This window comes from Aotus nancymaae, unplaced genomic scaffold, assembly GCF_030222135.1.
Source record: "Aotus nancymaae isolate 86718 unplaced genomic scaffold, 86718_ANA_hifiasm-v0.15.2.pri h1tg000028l, whole genome shotgun sequence".
In the NCBI taxonomy this organism is placed as follows: domain Eukaryota; kingdom Metazoa; phylum Chordata; class Mammalia; order Primates; family Aotidae; genus Aotus; species Aotus nancymaae.
Window position 1 is genome coordinate 7636354 of NW_026988441.1, and position 14973 is coordinate 7651326.

The window sequence follows — 14973 nt, forward strand, 5'->3', positions numbered from 1 at the left end:
GGCCAGTGTGGTGGCTCACGCCTGTAATCCCAGCACTTTGGGAGGCCAAGCTGGGTGGATCACGAGGTCAGGAGTGCAAGACCACCCTGGCCAACATGGTGAAACCCTGCCTCTACTCAAAATACAAAAATTAGCTGGGTGTGATGGCATGTGCCTGTAGTCCCAGCTACTCAGGAGGCTTAGGCAGGAGAATCACTTGAACCTGGGAGGTGGAGATTCAAGATCGTGACACGATCTTGATTCACTGCACTCCAGCCTGGGTGACAAAAGCAAGACTTTGTCTCAAAAATAAATAAATAAATAAAAATTAGCCAGGCATGGTGGTAGGCACCTGTAATCCCAGCGACTCAGGAGGCTGAGGCAGGAGAATCGCTTGAACCTGGGAGATGGAGGTTGCCGTGAGCCAAGACCACGCCATTGCACTCCAGCATGGGTGAAAGAGTGAGAATCCATCTCAAAAAAAAGAAAAGAAAATCTTAATAGTTTTTATTTATTTATTTATTTATTTATTTTACAAACTCTTGTGTCGAGGGCTGACTTTCAATAGATTGCAGCAAGGGAGCTGCTCTGCTACGTACAAAACCCCAACCCAGAAGCAGATCGCCTGCGAATGGTTCAGCGCCAGGCTCCCACGAACATGCGTCGTGTGACAGGCGAGGAATAGGTTTTAAACAAGGAGCCCTGCGTCTTCATTTTGCACTGGGCCCCACAAATTATTCAAACCCTGCAATGATGGTTTATACTAGTGATCAAGATAAAATCCCTGCTCTCGTGGGGCTTACATTTTAGGAAAGTCATAAGGAAATCTAGTTTTAAAAATTGTTAGCTAGGCTGGACACATGGCTCACGCTTGTAATCCCAGCACTTTGGGAAGCCAAGACAGGCGGATCACCTGAGGTTGTGAGTTCAAGACCAGGCTGGCCAACATGGTAAAATCCTGTTTCTACTATAAATTAAAAAAAAAAAAAAATTAGCAGGGAGTGGTGGCAGGTGCCTGTAGTCCCAGTCCCAGCTACTCAGGAGGCTGAGGCAAGAGAATGACTTGAACTGGGGGGCGGAGGCTGCAGTGAGCCAAGATCATGCCACTGGACTCCAGCCTGGGTGACAGAGCAAGACTCTGCCTCAAAAAAAAGAAATTTGTTAGCTAGTTGGGTCCAGTGGTGCCCACCTGTGTTCCTGGCTACTCAGGAGGAAGGGGCTGAAGGAGCCCAGGAATTGGAGCTCACCTGGACAACATGGTGAGACTTCATCTTTAAAAATTTTTCAAAATAATGTTTTAATCATTAGCTAATGACTGGTGCTATGAAGAAAATAAAATGGGGCCCTAGGTAAGGGTCGTGCTCCTCAAAATGCCAGTCCCTGAGGGAATAAGGTGCTTGTGCCAAAATAAATCCACATGCTATCTCCTTCATCAGGATAGGCTTGCTGTGCAAAAATAACCTCAGCTGCACTTGGTGGTGTGCCTGGTGACAGTTGATGCGCCCACAGACAGTTCACAGGCTGGCAGCCTGTCCAGGGCCACTTTGAAGAGCCCTGGAACGGGCAGTGACTTTAGGGACAGCCGCAAGTGTTTTTCAGATGAATGGGAGGACGCCGGTGGTCCTCGTCCCCAGCCGGCCCTGGGCAGCCTGCCGCTCCTCTTGTTCCAGGTCGCCCTGGAGACTCTCCTGCTCCGAGGGCCCCACAAGCCACGGATGCACCTGCTCGCTGACTATCGCTACACAGGTGATGGGGAAATGCTGCCGGGCTGGTTCGGCCCAGCCGAGACCCCTGTGAACCGGCCGGCTCTGTTGCAAGCTCTGCCTCTGCCTACTGGAGTTCTCTTCCGGCCTCTGCCTGCCTTTCAGGAGGGCCTGTCCATGTCAGGATAATTCAGTGGGCACCACGTTCTGCTAATGGGATCCTGCTTCACCCTGTCCCAGTGATTTCCTTATGGACTCTGCCTAGCCAGAAGGGAAATGATCCAGGCCAGCGGGAGGGGAGACGGGCTGAGGTTCAGTGGCTGAACCCATCATCCCTGGAGACAGGCTGCCTGGGGCCCCCACCTGCCTTTAGCAAGCAACTGAAGCCTCCGTTGTCACATCCGTTAAGTGGAACTAGTAGTGGTCCCTCTCTTCTGAAAACTGTTTGAGTTTTTTATGTGATTGGCACACAATTGGTGCTCAGTAATGGTGGGTATAAAAGGGGAGGTGGTCTGCATTTTGGCCATGGCTGTGGTCCCAGGACAAATGGCCTCCCTGCTGTTGGCTGTGTTCTTTGATAGGTTCAGACGTCTGGACCCCTATAGAGAAGAGGCTTTTTAAGAAGGCGTTCTGTGCCCACAAGAAGGACTTCTACTTGATACACAAGACGGTAAAGTGATGTGGGTGGGTGTCCCAGGCCTGGCCCAACACAGCTGAGACCAGCTAGAGCTGCAGGGCTGGTTGGGGGGTCCGAGGGCCCCACCTTTACCTGTCTGTGGCAACACTCTTACTGTAGACAGTTGACAATGTCCAAAAGCTGTCCTTGTGAACAGCTCCAAATGGCACAGGCCTGCATCACCTGCACAGAACAGAGTCCCCCGTGCCCCTCCCCAAGGTCCTACTTCTGCTTGGTGGACTCTGTTACCTATTTGACGAAGCACGTACAGGCATTTCTGTCTGTGCAAATTTTATATAAATAGGTATGCGTGTACTTTAAAAAAGGTAAGAGCTGGCCATGGTGGCTTATGCCTGTAATCCCAGCACTTTGGGAGGCCAAGGCAGGAGGATCACTTGAGGTCAGGAATTTGAGACCAGCCTGCCCAACATGGTGAAACCCCGTCTCTACTAAAAATACAAAAATAAGCCAGGTGTGGTGACATGTGCCTGTAATCCCAGCTACTTGGGAAGCTGAGGTAGGAGAATCATTTGAACCCGGGAGGCAGAGGTTGCAGTGAGTAGGGATTGTGCCACTGCACTCCAGCCTGGGAGACAGAGTGAGACTGTATCTCAAAAAAAAGGATGAGGTCAGGCACGGTGACTCACACCTGTAATCCTAGCACTTTGGGAGGCCAAGGTGGGAGGATTGCTTGAGCCTAGGAGTTCAAGACCTGCCTGAGCAATATAGTGAGACCTTGTCTCTACAAAAAAATTAAAAACTAGCCTAGCATAGTGATGCATGCCTATGGTCCCAGTTACTCGGGAGGCTGAGGTGGGAGGATTGCTTGAGCCTGGGAGGCGAAGGCTGCAGTGAGCCAAGATTGCGCCACTGCACTCTAGCCTGGGTGACGGAATGAGATCCTGTTCCCCCAAAAAAACAAAGGATGAGATCTCACTGCATATAATGTCCTGCTGCTTATTTTCTGTTCTTTAAAAAAAAAAAAAACTTAGATGTACACAAAATTGCACATAATTGAAGTATAAGAGTTGCTAAGTTTTGACATATTGATACACCTGGAACTGTCACCACAGTCAAGACAACAAGCATGCCCCTCAGCCCTGTATCTCCTCCTGCCCCATGGTAATCACTCCTCACTGCTCCCCTACCCTCAGTCAGCACTGATCTGCCATCACTGTAATTTCGTTTCATTTCCTAGAGTTTGCTATACATGGAGTAGTCGCACAGTTTGGACTCTGCTTGCTCCAGCTTCTTGCACTCAGCATCATGATTTTGAGGTCATCCATGTTGCATGTACTGATAGATCTCACCTTTTCACTGCCGAATAATATTCCACTGGATGGACGTACCACAGTTTATGTAATCATTTGCCTGTTGGTGGACATTTGAGTGGTTTCCAGTTTGGGGTGATTATAAATAAATTTGTTGTGAACATTCAGGTACAAGTCTTGGTATGGACATGTACTTTGTTTTCTAGAGGAGTCAATACCTAGGATGGAATGATTTAGTGAGTGGATGTTTAACTTTTTAAGAAACTGCCAAGCAATTTTCCAAAGTCGTTGTACCATTTCACATTCCCACCGTCAGGAAACGAGATCTCTAGTTGCTCCGCAACCTCGCTAGCCCTGGGTAGGCCTAGTCCTTTTACTTTTTTATTTTTTATTTTTCTATTTTTGGGCCAGTCCTTTTAATTCCAGCCATTCTCATGACAGTGTGGTGGCATCGCATTGTGCTTCCTTCATGACTGACGATGCTGAGCCTCTTTTCATGGACCTGTTTGCTGTCTGTGTGCCTTCTTTGATGAGGTGTCTGTTCACATCTCCTGCGTATGTTTTTATTGGGGTGTCTGTGTTTTCTTTTCTTTTCTTTTCTTTTCTTTTCTTTTCTTTTCTTTTCTTTTCAGATGGATTCTCAGTCTGTTGCCCAGGCTGGAGTGTAATGGTGTGATCACTGCTTACTGCAACCTCTGCCTCCTGGGTTCAAGCGATTCTCCTGCCTCAGCCTCCTGAGTAGCTGGGATTACAGGTGCGTGCCACCACGCCTGGCTAATTTTTGTATTTTTAGGAGAGACAGGGTTTCAACCATGTTGGCCAGGCTGGTCTCGAATGCTTGACCTCAGGTGATCCACCCTCCTCAGCCTCCCAAAGTGCTGGGATTACAGGCATGAGCCACCGCGTCCAGCGAAGGAGAGTTGACATTTTAACAACACTGAGTTTCTGACCCATGAACAGGGTCTGTGTCTCTATGTGTCATCTTTAATTTCTCTTATCAGTGTTTTGGGTTTTGTTTATTTGTTCTTATATCTTTTAAGATATAGGATCTCTGTTGCCCAAGCTGGAATACAGGGGCATGATCATAGTTCACTGCACCCTTGACCTCCTGGGGTCAAGTGATACTCCAGCTTCAAGTAGGTGGGACTACGGGTGTGTGCCATCACACCTAACTCTGGTATAACTCTCTTTTCTTTTTTGATACGAAATCTCACTCTGTTGCCCAGTCTGTAGTGCAGTGGCACGATCTCGGCTCACTGCAACCTCCACCTCCTAGGCTCAAGTGATTCTCCTGCCTCAGCGTCCTGAGTAGCGATTCTCCTGCTTCAGTGTCCTGAGTCCAGGCACCCACCACACCCAGCTAATTTTTTTGTATTTTAGTAGAGATGGGGTTTCACCATGTTGACCAGGCTGGTCCCAAACTCCTGACCTCAGGTGGTCCTCTCACCTTGGCCTCCCAAAGTGCTGGGATTACAAGTGTGCGCCACCACACCTGGCCTCTGGTATAACTCTCTGAACATATATTAAACAGTTATGGTAACCTTTCATGTCCTTCCCTGCTCATTCTAGTATCTGTGTCTGTGGTGGGTTGACTTTGATGGATTTGTGTTTCTCTTCCTGATGTGCCATATTATCCTGCTTCTTTGCAGGCATAGTGATTTTCACCAGATCGCAGGCATTGTGAATTTTAGCTGTTGGAAGCTGGATATTTTTGCAGTCTTATAAATATTCTTGAGTTTTGTTCTGGGACACAGTTACTTTTAGATTCACTTGTAGATTTTTTAGATGGGACCAGCATAGCTCTTCTCCAAGGCTGATTATTTCTCATTCCTGAGGCAAGGCTGCGTCTCTACTCTACCCAGTGCCCCCAAATCCTGAAGTTTCCCACTCTGGCTGTGGGAATGGGCACTATTCCTGGCCCTGGAGGAGCAGCAGGCACTTGTCCCTCTCATCCTTTTGGATGGCTCTTTACCCAGCTTTGGCTGGTCTCTTCCCATGCATGTGCTGGGCAGTGCTTGGCTGAGCTTCTCGCTGAGTGCTTGGGGGAAATTCACTCCCCATCACTGGAATGTTCTATGGGCAGCTCTCTCCTCTCCCATCCTCTGTCCTACCGCTGTGTTCTCGGGGGCACTGTGCTTCATGCCTCACCTCAGCTCCCTAAGTCCTGCTGGGTTCTGCCTAAATTGCCCCCTGTCCAGTCAGTGGCCTGGAAATGCAAGCTGGTAAGCCGGGAAAGTGGCAGCTTGCTTCCCGTCGGGGCTCGCTGCCCTCTGTTGAATGACGCCTGGTATCTTGCCAAACATGGTTGATATTTTGACTCTGCGTTTTCATTGTTTTGACAGGAGCATGAATCTGGTTCCTGTTGCTCCATCTTGTTCCGAAGCAGAAGTCCAACTTTTTTGAACTTAGTGATGTTTCTTAGGTAGAGTTTGTGCTGTTTTGACTCCTCGTTTGTGAATACTCACAAAGTAGCTGAAAAACATTTGGGTGGAGAATGTATTTTCTGGAGTCAGCTCAATAGCCAATATAATTTCCTGAGAAATTTTCTTCCTAGAGCAATTAAACTTTTCCTTTTTTTTTTTCCTTTAAGAGAGACTGGCCCTGGAGTGCTGTGACACTATCATAACTCACTGATGGCAGGGCACGGTGGCTTATGCCTGTAATCCCAGCACTTTGGGAGGTCGAGGCTGGCAGATCACCTGAGGTCAGGAGTTCAAGACCAGCCTGGCCAACATGGTGAAACCCCATCCCTACAAAATTACAAATTAACTGGATATGATTGTGGGTGCGTGTAATCCCAGCTACTCAGGAGGCTGAGGTGGGAGAATCACTTGAACCCGGGAGGTGGAGGTTGCAGTGAGCCGAGATCACGCCACTGCACTCCAGCCTGGGCAACAGAGCGAGACTGTCTCCAAAAAAAAAAAAAAAACAGCTCACTGAAGCCTTGAAGTCCTGGGCCCAAGCGATCCTCTTGCCTCAACCTCTGAAGTAGCTGGTGGGACCCCAGGGATGCACCACCATGCCTGGCTAATTTTTAAAAAATTTTGTAGAGATGGGGCCTCGCTATGTTACCCAGGCTGATCTTGAACTCCCCGACCTCAAGTGATCCTCCTGCCTCAACCTCTCAAGGTGCTAGGATTACAGGCATGAGCCACCAAGCCCAGGTTCCCTTTTGTTTTTACAGAAGTTGTTTTTAGTAGGATCCTTTCTCAGGGGAGGAAAGGGAAAATGATGCCCTAGGTTCACGCGGTGCACTCAAAACCTCCCCTTCTTCCAGAGTGGGTCACTTCCTGCCAAGACTTTAGAGGCTCTGCCTAGCTGTTGTAATGGCTGTGTGGTATTCTGCCTGCAGAGGGCATTCCATTTATTAGCATGATGTCGCAGTTAGCATCCCTGGAGGGACATCTGTGCACATCTACCTCTAGGAAAGAATTCCCCTGTAATCCTAGCACTTTGGGAGGCTGAGGTGGGCGGATCACAGGTCAGGAGTTCGAGACCAGCCTAATCAACATGGCAAAACCCTGTCTCTACTAAAAATACAAAAATTAGCCGGACATGGTGGCGGGCACCTGTAATCCCAGCTGCCCAGGAGGCTGAGGCAGGAGAATTGCTTGAACCCGGGAGGTGGAGGTTGCAGTGAGCCGTGATTGCGCCACTGCACTCCAGTCTGGGTGACAGAGCGAGACTCCGTCTCAAAAAAAAAAAAAAAAAAAAAAGGAAAAACAATTCCTGGTCTGGAATGGCTGCTCAGAGTGTGTGCAGGCTTAGGTGCTGGTGGTTACTGTGTGGCTCTACTTTGAACCCTCTTGTCCCCAGGAAGGACTTTATGGTCCTCTGCCTCTGTAGTGAGTGGAGACGCCAAGCCAAAGGAAGAGGCACTTCCAAAGCACTTTCCAAATGAGGCGGCCGGCCCAGTGGTGGGGTCACACTCCCGGGACCCGCGTGGCACGGCCACAACCTGCTTCTGTTTTCTTTCACTAGATCCAGACAAAGACGGTAGCTCAGTGCGTGGAGTATTATTACATCTGGAAAAAAATGATCAAGTTTGACTGTGGCCGAGCCCCAGGGCTAGAAAAGAGGGTCAGGAGAGAGCCGGAGGAGGTGGAAAGGACAGAGGAAAAGGTAGAGGAACCGGGGCAGGGGCAGGAGCTTGTCTCTCCTCCCGGTGCCTGTGCCTGCTGCCCCTTGAGTTGGAGGGTGGGGTCAGAGGGCAAGGGTGCTTCTGACGGTAGTGTTTCCTTGCAGGAGACACGTGTGCCCTCAGCTCTGTGTCTCCCTTACAGCGGGACAGGTCAGCACCCTTATGTCACTCTTGCTTCCTCTGCAGGTCCCATGCAGCCCTCGGGAGAGACCCAGCCACCATCCAACTCCCGAGTTAAAGATAAAGACCAACAGTTACAGGAGGGAGTCCATCCTCAGCTGCAGCCCAAACGCAGGCCCCAAGCGGACCCCCGAGCCATCGGGAAGCGCGGAGAGCCAGGGCATTTTTCCATGCAGAGAGTGTGAAAGGTACCCGGCTTTCTCCTGGAGATGCTCCCAGGGCTCCCGGTCTCACCCCTGTGATCCCTTCTTCCGGGTGACCCACCTCCCTCCTTGCTCTGACCCCAAGTCCTCTGGTGACTCCTCAGGGTGTTTGACAAGATCAAGAGTCGAAATGCCCACATGAAGCGGCACCGCCTTCAGGACCACGTGGAGCCCATGGTCAGGGTGAAGTGGCCGGTGAAGCCCTTCCAGCTGAAGGAGGAGGAGCTGGGGCCTGACATCGGGCCCCTGCAGTGGTGATTCCTGTGGGAGCAAGTCCAAATGGGACCTCCGGTGCTGCCCCTCCTCCCTTCGGGCTCTCGGAGTGTTTGGGGTCCCCCCTTCCTCCCCCAACCCTCCCCATCCCCCGTTGGCTAACCTGCCTGCAATCGTGGCGGGCATTTGACCACAGGTAGGCAGGAGGAGCCCAGTCATCGGACAGCTCTACAGCCCCTGTCCAGTGGTGCCCGAGGCTCCACTCTCCTTAGGTTCACACTCTCCACTTCTTTCCCTTACACTTCTAGAGCAGGGAGGCTTGGGGAGGGGAAAAGTTAGCTCTGGGTAGCTCTTAAATCTTAGCCTCAGTTGTGGGGTTTGGTTTCGTGTGTTAGATAAGGCCAAGAAGTAGAGAATCAGTGGGAAAAAACCTTGAGATCGCTAACAAGCTGGGCCCTCCCCGGGGCGGAGGCTCTGCCTTCCAGATTCGGTCCCTAGTCTTGCAGTGACTTGTGCATTGTTTGGAGTTTTTGTACGTGTCTACTCGCAAATCTGATTAAATTGGGTTCTTGAGCCGCTGTCTTTGACTTCCCTGTCTGTTGATCCAATAAAGGCTTAGGGGCCCCGCCACGTGCTGAGGCTAGGAGGTGAGTCAGCTGCAGCCTGCCCTGGGGGCTGGGGGCCTCAGGGAGAAGATGGGCATGTTAATGTGGACATTCATTCAGCAAACACCTACAAAGGACCTGCTGTAGAATGCCAACCCACGCAACAGGGATAGCGAAGCAAGAGAGACCCCTTTCCTCACAGACTTTCCTTTGCAGGAGTGGGAAGGTAGCAGTAATAATAAGCAAACACAAGGTGATTTTTAGGTCGAGATACTGGAAATGCTTTTGACCTTAAGTAACAGAAGAGTTGGTGTTGGTTTAAACAGTCATGGAGTTTGGTGGTCCCAGTGGCTCAGCCTTGAAATCAGGGACTATTGCTGGGGCAGTGTCAGAACCAGGGCTCCAGCAGAGGTGAGAATAACCTGGAACCAAAATCCAGACCTGCACGGGATGGCAGGGACAGGGAGGAGAAACCAGTCCCCCTCCCAGCCTCCCTTTTTAAGAGTGAGTGAGGAAAACTAACCACTTCCAGCAGATGCCCATGTGTCTCACTGAGCCTGTGTTGGCTTCTAAACTGATCCCTGGTAGTGAGAAGGGAAATGACCGCAGTTAGCCCAGACCACTCAAGACACACCTCCGTGGCCGGGCACAGTGGCTCACGTCCGTTATTCAAGCACTTTGGGAGGTGAAGGAAGGCAGATCATTTTGAGATAAGGAGTTCAAAACTAGCCTGGCCAACATGGTGAAACCCCATCTCTACTAAAAATACAAAAATTAGCCAGGTGTGGTGGTGGGCGCCTGTAGTCCCAGCTACTCAGGAGGCTGAGACATAAGAATGCCTTGAATCCGGAAGTCAGAGGTTGCAGTGAGCCGAGATTATGGCATTGCACTCCAACCCTGGTCACAGACTTATCAATGGCTCACCCATTGTGGGGAGGTGGTCAAGGAAAGGACAGATGGAGGCTGGCAAGGCGAGTTTGAGCCTGAGCAGCTGAGTCAATGGCATTAGCTCAGATGGGGAATTGATTGCAGAGGATTGGTTGCATCACGGTGTGACTGTGCCTATGATAGGGTGTGCTGTGTTCTGAGGGGCTGAGAAAGTAGATGGCAGGGTCAGAGGGTTTCACAGAGGGCCCACCTATCAGCTAAGGCTTAAAGATTGAGAGGGATGGAGAGAGAGGTGGACACTGAGTTTGAAGTAGTTGGAGCACTGCAGTTAAGGGAAAGGGCTCAGGTGTCAGATGAACCTGAATTCCAGGCTGGCTCCTCTTACCTCCTTGTAACCTACTGTGAATCACTTTCTCCTGTGGGAGCCTCAGTTTTCTCAATGTGTAAAATGGGATGAAAATTGCCCTTCCTCAGTGTTAGAAACAAGATGCTTGTTCCTTGGTGCTGCAAGGAAAAATGAGCATTCAGACAAAAAGTTTTCTCAGCATGGCAAATTTTACTTTCTGCAGAAAGGGTACTGCCCGTCAGCAATCTTGCCATGACAGCACACTGAACAAAGAACTGCAGGAATATTTATCCCTTACACATTCGGTCCTTACTGCTGTGTCCCATCTCCTCACAGTCTAAGCTAAACCCAATTGGCTAACTTAAACTTTACTAAAAAGATACAGGCAATAGAGAACAAAGGGGAAAGAGGAAATTACTTGCGAAAGGACTTAGAAAAGTGATAATGTTTCCAAATAAGGAAAGGGCATATGCTGCGAGCTGGGACATGCCTGCGCATGTCCAGAACAAATAACCTGGTTAAAGTACAAGGACATAGAATGTACTTATTCCCTTATATCTAACAGCTACATAGGATAGGGCTTAACAAAGACTTATTAGCAAAAACAAAAAAACAAGAAGGCTTTGAAGGAAGTTAGTCTTTAAAAGAAACTATTATTTCTAACATTTATTACATTTCTAACATTTAATAAGAAGGGAAACTTTGAAAGGAACTTTTTGCTTTCCACACTCAACCCCTGCCACCTATCGCTTAAATAAAATGTAAATTATGGCTGGGTGCGGTGGCTCATGCCTGTAATCCCAGCACTTTGGAAGGCTGAGGTGGGCAGATCACTTGAGGTCAGGAGCTCAAGACCAGCATGGCCAACATGGTGAAACCCCATCTCTACTAAAAATACAAAATACAAAAATTAGCCAGCTGTGGTTGTATACGCCTGTAATCCCACCTACTTGGGTGGCTGAGGCATAAGAATTGCTTGAATCTGGAGGTGGAGGCTGCAGTGAGCAGAGATCGCACCACTGCACTCCAGCCTGGGCAAAAGAGTGAGACTCCATCTCAAAATAAATAAATACATAAAAATAAATCAAATAAAATGTAAATTAAGTACTTGGCAGGGTGCACCGTAAGAACTGAACGGTTACTAGTTAACAAGCTCTCACGCAATTGCTAATATTGTTTGGATCCCATCCTAAATAAATCCGATGAGCTCTGGGAATGAAAGCTTCTGGTTGAAAAGACTGAGGGGTATATTACTATTCTCTTGCTGCATGACAAATTAGCCTGAAATGGAACAGCTTAAACAGAAGCTTTTACATAGCACTGTTTTGATAGACACGGAACCGAAACTGCTTGTGGTAATCCAGGCTCACCCCTACCTGCTCTGTGGTCAGCATACAGGGGCGACCACAACAGGGTGGTATGGGCAAGTCCATTCATCTATGAAGGGAGCTGGGTGAAGGCTTCCTATGCCTTGCTCCACTCAGCCAGCCCCTAGATAATAGCGGTTTCTCAAACTGTGGTCCCCGGATTATCTGCATCCTAATTTTACCGTTTTTTTTTTTTTTTTTTTTGAGATGAGACAAGATCTCACTCTGTCGCCCAGGTTGGAGTGCAGTGGCACAATCATAGCTCACTGCAGCCTCGAACTCCTGGGGTCCAACAGTCCTCTCCCACCTCAGCCTTCCAAGGAGCTGGGTGCATGCCATCACACTCAGCTTATTTAAAATTTTTTAATTTTGTAGAGATGGGGTCTTGCTTTGTTGCCCAGGCTGGTCCGTAACTCCTAGGCTCAAGAGGTCCTCCTGCCTCGGTCTCCCAAAGTGCTGGGATTACAGGTGTGAGCCACCAGGCCTAATGGCATCCTAATTATATGGGGGTCTGGTTTTTTTATTTTTTTAAATGCAGATTTCAAGGCCGGACGCGGTGGCTCATGCCTGTAATCCCAGCACTTTGAAAGGCCAAGGCTGATGGATCATGAGGTCAAGAGATAAAGATCATCCTGGTCAACATGGTGAAACCCTGCCTCTACTAAAGATACAAAAATTAGCCAGGCGTGGTGGCGCACACCTGTAGTCCCAGCTACTCGGGAGGCTGAGGCAGGAGAATTGCTTAAACCTGGGAGGCAGAGGTTGTGATGAGCTGAGATCGTGCCATTGCACTTCAGCCTGGGCAACAAGAGCAAAACTCTGTCTCAAAAAAAAAAAAAAAATTTCTGTGACCTACCAGAGACTCAGAATTGGAAGCACCGTGGCTACTGTAAGGCCGGTTGCCTCGCCAGGAGTTCGGATGCACACCCCCCCTACTTTTTTCTGAAAGCTCGGACATGCTTGGACATGTTCCCTTCTCCCCTTCTCGCACAGCCTGGCTTTCCCTTAAAGAACCCAGTATGCAAGCGGAGTCTTGTGATTCTAGCCAATAGTAGCCAAGTCTTTCTAGCCAATAGCAGCCGAGTCTTTCTAGCCAATAGCAGCCGAGTCCTGTATGCAAACAAAGGCTTGTAACCTTACCCAATAGTAGTCCTGCTCTCCCACAACCAACCGAGCTCCTTCACTCCCTATAAAACCCCACTCTGAGAGGAGTCCATGCGACTTCTCCGGCCCCTTCTGTCGGACTGCAGAACCTCACCCGGGAGCCTGAATAAACCCTTCATATTGGATCTTCTTGTGTTGGCCTCAGTTTCTTCTTTTTAAACTTGGCAAGAATCCAAGAACAAACCTGACAGGTACAGCCTTGGAAACTGTTTTATTTAAAGAAGATTTTTAGAATAGTTTTAGATTTGTAGAAAAATTGCAAAAACAGCAAAAAAAAAATCCCATGTACCCCAGTTTCCTCTATGATTACATCTTATATTAGAATGGTACATTTGTGACAATTAGTGAACCAATATGGCACAATATTATTAACTAAATACCATGCTTTATTTAGATTTCCTTAGTCTTTTTTTCCTTTTTTTGAGACGGAGTCTCACTGTTGCCCAAGTTATAGTGCAAATCTTAGCTCACCACAACCTCCGCCTCCCAGGTTCAAGTGATTCTTCTGTCTCAGCCTCACGAGCACCTGGGACTACAGGTGCCCGCCACCACACCCGGCTAATTTTTGTATTTTTAGTACAGCGTTTCGTCCTGTTGGCCACGCTGGTCTTGAACTTCTGATTTCAGGTGATCCACCCGCCTAGGCCTCCCAAACTGCTGGGATTACAGGCGTGACCTACCACGCCTGGCTAGTTTTTTAACCCAATGCCCTTCTGTTCCAAGATCCCACCCAAGCAAAGACATTACATTTAGTAGTCACGTCTTCTTGGCTGTGACGGTTTCTCAGACTTTCCTTGTTTTGATGACTTGAAAGTTTTGTTTACTTGTTTGAGACAGTCTCATTCTTGTTGTCCAGGCTGGAGTGCAGTGAGGTGATCTCGCCTCACTGCAACGTCCACCTCCCAGGTACAATCCTCCTGCCTCAGCCTCCCAAGTAGCTGGGATTACGTGCACATACCACCACGCCCGGCTAAGTTTTGTGTATTTTCAGTGGAGACAGGGTTTCCCCATGTTGGACAGGCTGGTCTCAAACTCCTGGCCTCAAGTGATCCTCCTGCCTTGGCATCCCAAAGTATTGGGATTATAGGTGTGACACACCACGCCCACCAACAGTTTTGAGAACTATGCAGGTATTTTGGAGAATGTGGCTCAACTGGAATTTGTTCTAGTTTTTTTTTTTTTTATGCTTGGATTGGAAGGTCCCGGAAGTAAAGAGCCCCTTTTTTGTTTTGTTTTGTTTTGTTTTTTTGTGAGACGGAGTCTCACTCTGTCTCCCAAGCTGGAGTGCAGTGGCACGACCTCGGTTCACTGCAACGTTCGCCTCCCGGGTTAAAACGACTCTCCTGCCTCAGCCTCCTGAGCAGCTGAGACTACAGACGCCCGCCACCACACCCAGCTAATTTTTTGTATTTTTAGTAGAGACGGGGTTTCACCGTATTAGCCAGGATGGTGTCGATCCCCTAACCTTGTGATCCACGCACCTCGGCCTTCCAAAGTGCTGGGATTACAGGCGTGAGCCACCGCGCCCGGCCTATTTATTTATTTTTCGAGACCAAGTCTCTCTCTGTCGCCCAGGTTAGAGCGCAGTGGCGCGATTTCGGCTCACTGCAACCTCCGCCTCCACAGTTCAAGTGATTCTCCTGCCTCAGCCTCCCGAGTAGCTAGGATTAGAGGCGTGCGCCACCACGCTGGGCTAATATTTGTATTTTAGTAGATACAGGGTTTTGCCATGTTGGCCTGGCTCAAGTGATCCGCACGCCTCGGCCTCCCAAAGTGCTGGGATTACAGGCGTGACCCACCGCGCCCGGCCCTCTTCGGCTGTTTTTTATGAAGCCAGAGAGTTAAAGGACCTCTAAAGTTTTTGTTTCCAGTCTCTGAACTACTTCACTGGTCTCCCCGAAGCAGTTTCAGTATTGGCCGGGAGAGGGAGCAAGACAAAGTAGACCTGTTTCCTTTTAATCCAAACGCCTTTCCCAGTGCAGAAACCGAGGAAACTAACCGAGGGGGCGGGACTAAGCTCTGCGGAGAACTGTCAAATCCGGGCGTGGGCCCCGCGCTGTCACGTGAGTGTCCGCGGTCAGCTGACTGTGCCGGACTTCCGCGGCGGGGGGAGCCCAATGCGAGTCGAGGGCTGCTGCTGATTGGTGGAGGAGTATTCAGCGGCAGCACCGTGGGGCGGGGCCTCGGCGGTGCGGCCTGCTATCGCCTTCCGCAGGGTCACGTGGGAGGTGAGGTAG

At 49.4% G+C, this 14973-nt stretch overlaps 1 protein-coding gene across 1 annotated transcript in view; it reads left to right on the forward strand.

Annotated features, from left to right (window-relative positions):
- The window catches only part of ZNF541 (zinc finger protein 541), a 37749-nt gene extending 29104 nt beyond the window's left edge, over window positions 1-8645 (forward strand). The window contains exons 14-18 of the mRNA XM_064381114.1: window positions 1650-1725; window positions 2264-2352; window positions 7611-7751; window positions 7957-8138; window positions 8258-8645. Coding sequence (XP_064237184.1) covers window positions 1650-1725; window positions 2264-2352; window positions 7611-7751; window positions 7957-8138; window positions 8258-8411 — 642 coding nt within the window. The 3' untranslated portion in view covers window positions 8412-8645. The remainder of the gene's footprint in view (window positions 1-1649; window positions 1726-2263; window positions 2353-7610; window positions 7752-7956; window positions 8139-8257) is intronic.
- Window positions 8646-14973: the final 6328 nt, after the last annotated feature.